The sequence below is a fragment of the Dipteris shenzhenensis genome, chromosome 22 (genome assembly GCF_047967505.1).
Source record: "Dipteris shenzhenensis isolate YYH24624 ecotype China chromosome 22, Dip_SZ_1.0, whole genome shotgun sequence".
NCBI classification, from domain to species: Eukaryota; Viridiplantae; Streptophyta; class Polypodiopsida; order Gleicheniales; family Dipteridaceae; genus Dipteris; species Dipteris shenzhenensis.
The window spans coordinates 5,954,749-5,959,395 of record NC_141617.1 but is presented as its reverse complement, the minus strand read 5'-3'; the positions used below and the strand labels follow the sequence as shown (position 1 = coordinate 5,959,395).

The 4,647-nt window shown below is 42.6% G+C and overlaps 1 protein-coding gene across 1 annotated transcript; it reads right to left on the bottom strand.

Annotated features, from left to right (window-relative positions):
• Window positions 1-462: 462 nt before the first annotated feature.
• Window positions 463-3,286, bottom strand: LOC147887655 (uncharacterized). Its single transcript, XM_087393872.1, has 3 exons — window positions 2,961-3,286; window positions 2,590-2,864; window positions 463-1,232 (listed from the first exon to the last, which is right to left on the bottom strand). The coding sequence occupies exons 1-3, from the start codon at window positions 3,208-3,210 to the stop codon at window positions 624-626; spliced, it is 1,134 nt and encodes a 377-aa protein (XP_087249998.1). The 5' UTR covers window positions 3,211-3,286; the 3' UTR covers window positions 463-623.
• Window positions 3,287-4,647: the final 1,361 nt, after the last annotated feature.

The window sequence follows — 4,647 nt, the reverse complement described above, 5'->3', positions numbered from 1 at the left end:
CTCATGAAAATTTGTAAAGATCTTTGGTTTATGCTTGTAAAATTTGGGGATGCTATCACTCAACGATGGAATACTCGAGGCCTACTTAGGGAATTACAACATTGTCATTATTTGCTGGTTTCTTGTCTTCTTTAATGTTCTCCTCAAGAACCATAACTCTCTCTCTCTCTCTCTCTCTCTCTTCCCAAGAATCTAGTGGCCTATTGAGAAAGCATGATCTAGTTTATATTGGCCGCTTTGAAACACCTTTGTACTTTTTCTTTCCAACGATGACACAAATAGATCTCACCACCACATCATGGCAACTATACTAGAGCCCTTCACGACGAGCTCAAGGATTAATACCATAGATAGTAGTGACGCTAATAGTGTATCCTTGAGACGACTCTATAGTTTACAAGAGCAATTTATGGGAGATATCCATTAATTTCTCCTGAGTTGTACATTTTAGTTTTGTTTCAATTGCTGAGCCACAATATTATTCTCTCAAAAGAATCGGCAAGAACAAGGTGGCTCGTCTTCATATCATTCTTCATGCTCGTATGCTTTGGCCCTGATGCAATGGACGCCGATCGAAAGAGATCATTGACAAGAATAAGGGACATAATGCGTCCTTACATTGATCACAGATGCGTGGAAGATTCGATGAAGTTTTCCAGGTGAGCCAACAGATTGGGTGACCAGAGGCCGCCTGGACTGCGATATTGACCCAAGCAGTCTGTTACTTTTGCGAACGGACTGGGGGTCAGGAGCGCGGATACAAACTCTGGAAAACCTCCTACCTTGCCTGAGCTTTGTAGTTGTAGCCGCGCAGGACGCACCCTGCATGTTTGGTAAGTCGGCGAATAGGTGGCTAAATCAGCTTCTCCTGTTGCAGCATGCATTCCCGCCGTTAATATTTCAGGTGTGGTCTTCTGCGAGCTGGACGTACATTGAGGATTTGACGCCTCACAAGGAAGTGGAATGGCCTTGCGTTCAGCAATTGAAGAGGCGTCTGCATGGAGCTGCGGTTGAAAATGGTGCGGGCTACTGCCATTCATATTTTGGTCTAGGCCGACATTGCAAGAAGTATCCATTGACTCTTGGCAATTAAGCAAGCTGGTTGACGACGCCCCACTATAATGCGCACTAGTCACTGGGGAAGTTGATTGGAGAACAGGAGTGTATAGCATTGGTGTCTTTCCAAAGTTACGAATTTTCGTGTGAACACGACAGAGCGTGGCGTCCATACTCTGGTAACAGTCACAAAGGATCCGTAGCCTGTAAGAAGCCGTGTATTTTCGCTTTCTATAAAACAGAAATTCATGCATTTTATTAATAAGAGAAAACTGGACAAACCTCTCTAGTTCTCACACTCTTTTTTTTTAAAATCCTAGGGTAAAGGGCCACTAAAGAGGCACGTGCTTTTAAAAAGTCATCAACCCCCCCAATAGGGACTCAGGGGCCACCCAATGCTCTTCATAGAAAAAGATGATGTATCAAGCTCTCCTTTCACCATTTTTTGGACACACAGTAGTGCCTTAGTACTAGCCCTCACGTGACCTAAGCTCTGGCACTCATAGATTTCTATCTTCCACAATTTTTTAAATAAAAATTAGCTCCCTATTACTAGCATATGACTACAATAGCTTTAAATCTGAATTCTAATTTTAGGAAGGCCATTTCCACCATAGATTAGTGCTAAAAAGTTAGCCCTCGATAGTACCGACCCCCTTACCCTAGTTCTCACACACACACACACACATACACATACACACATCTTCATATACCCGTGTGTGCATACATCATGGATATGTGTCTGAGAGAGAGAGAGAGAGAGAGAGAGAGAGAGAGAGAGAGAGAGAGAGAGAGAGAGAGATTAGATCTCCTTATACATGTCACCACTTTAATGTTTTTATATGGTTTGTCATTTACCATTACACATTAACTCACTTTTCTTCTCATCTACTCCTCTAAATTAATATTCCATTAGCTAGAGCACACATTGGGTGATTATATTCAAGATCCTTATGTACAAGAGAGAGTATACTCAAAATCCAAGTGTATGGACTCTCTCTCTCTCTCTTTGGTCTATAATGTTAGAAGCATAACAAAACTTTTTGAAACTCAAATACATATACATTTTAGTATATGTTCAGCATAAAGGAAAGGGATAAGATTATAACCTAGCCTAGGTGAAGGCCTCTCTCTCTCTCTCTCTCTATATATATATATATATATATGTATATATATATCTATATTTAATATATCAACTACTCTACTTTTATATATATATAACCCACTCTCCTCCTATCCCATATAATCACGTTCAAATGATTATATCAGAGATTTATGTCTATACGAGAGAGAAAGAGAGACTAGCTACCTAATAAATGATCTAAGCAAGGATAAAAAGGTATCTTGAAGGTCTCCTTGAGATCATTTGACATGTATGTGTGTGTGTGTGAGAGAGAGAGAGAGAGAGAGAGAAGGGGGGCAACAGAGTTATGCAAGATTACTACAAAGAGTTCCACGTTTCTCATGTCACTTCACACAAATGGTGAAGAAAGCACAGCTGAAAGAACACACTAAAAGGATTCAGAAGTTCACCTTAGGATCGACGGAGATACCCTCGAGAGGGCACATTCTGTACTCCTTCATAACCCAGCCGGTTTTTTCGCCTTTGGGTGCTTTGCCCTTATAAAATACTAGTGTTTTTCTAAAGGCCACGAACCCCGAGCCTTCAACGGCACCATAAATCTGCTTATCACTGCCTGTAGCCTTCCAGTATCCGGAGTTGGTGAGGCGATTTGGTCGATCCCGGTTCGGAAATTTGCTTTGACGAGGAACGAAGAAGAACCACGGTTGCTCGCGGGTTGTTGAGCCTGCACAAGAGGGCAAAAGCCCGGGATAAGCAGTCGACGACGATGAGCCAGAAACCATCAGCACATACAGAAGACCAGAGGTTTTGAAGCCCTTACCACATGGAAGCTCCCACGGATCGTAGCGATACAGGTCGATCGTGGGTATAAGGTGGTCTATGGGAAGTTTATAGCCGCGTAACATCCTGATTAAATAAAACCCGACCAGTTCTTCTTCCGTCGGATGAAAACGGAAGCCTGGCCCGATCAGATCATATTCACCGGACGTTTCTTCTTCAGCACTAGTTTCTACTTGTCTTCCTTCATGTAGGCCTTCATTGCTTGTTCTGGCGTTGCTGCTTATACTCATTGTGAGCGAACAACAACTTAAGCAGATCTTCAAGGTGGCTGTTACCGACCCACAAGTATTTAAATAGGTAGAGAGACAGGTGCTCTGCGGAGTGTGAATAGGTGAAATGGAGCCACGAGACGAGGAAAAAGCACTCGCGCTGACGCTGATGCTGCAGACACGTAAAATGCGACTTATTGTGTGGACTGGTTAATCAGATGAGGAAGGACGCGGAAAATAACGGAGTTGCAGGCATCATGGCTTAGCTCGGCACCTTTTGCCTGTAACTCCGTCACTATCCTGGAGTGCCGAGGATAGTCAAGCATACGCCTGCTGTCCCATTGGGCCAATAAGAGGTTCGCCGTCTTGGACTTGACAGACTTGACCAACAAGACTTTTGAAGCCGGTTGAGGTTGGAGAATTGGATTCTCCTCCATGGTTGAAATTTTGAAAAACGTTAATTGACTAGGGCTTTTCAAAACTTCATGTTACTTGTAAGAGAGGTCATCATTCTAGAATCACCATTCTACAAGGGTCACCTCATAGCAAGTTTTGTTCCCACTACCCCATTAGGGGCAGAGCTCTAGCTACTACAAAGTTTCTTTTTTAGGACCCTTTAAAAGCGAATCAACTCTAGTTCTATTCAGCCACTTGGGGCAGTGTTGTAGGCATGTGTGTGCCCCTTGTTAAATTCAATTTCAAAAAAAAAGTTAATAGGATCAGAAAAACAAGAGGGTTTTTAATTTAAAAATATGTTAGCTCATCAGCAAAGCGTCATGGTTTCATTAGGGAAAAACAATTATTTTTCCCATGAAAAGGAGGGTTTTTTATTTAACTTTAGATAAAAATCTTTTTGCTCATAAGAGCAAAGAGTCATGATTTTATTGGGAAAAAACAAGTTTTTTTCCATGGAAAGTTTTAGGTGAGGCTTTTTTCTAATACCCTTGAATATGTGTGATACATAAAGCACATCTTTAACCTTTAGGCTAAAACTGTTGCCTGATATAATGGATAACTTACTAAATAAACCATTTGATTTCTTCTTTGCATCCAAAGCTTTTACCAAGTGAGAGTGTCCACATGCACTTGTGCACTCTTGTTAAAGTTTGAGTTAATATGTTCCTTAAAAATTCAAAATTTAATCTCCCCAAAATAATAAACTACCGTCCCCGGCCCAACTTCCCCCCTTTCGTAGCTAGTCATCTCCCCTTCCTCCTCACCATCCGTCACGATCTTTCCCCTCCCCTCAACTCTCTCTCAATGCCCCCGCCCCCCCCCCCCTTCTCTTCCCTTCAACTATCCCTCCTGCATACCATCTCTCCCCCTTACTTGCCCCTTTCGCCTTCCCTCACCTCCCACATGCTCCTCTCGCCTTCCCTTGCCTCCCACATGTCCCTCCTCCCTGCCCTTCCCTTATCTCTCAACGTTCATGAGGTGACACCAGTCCAAGCTTTCCAT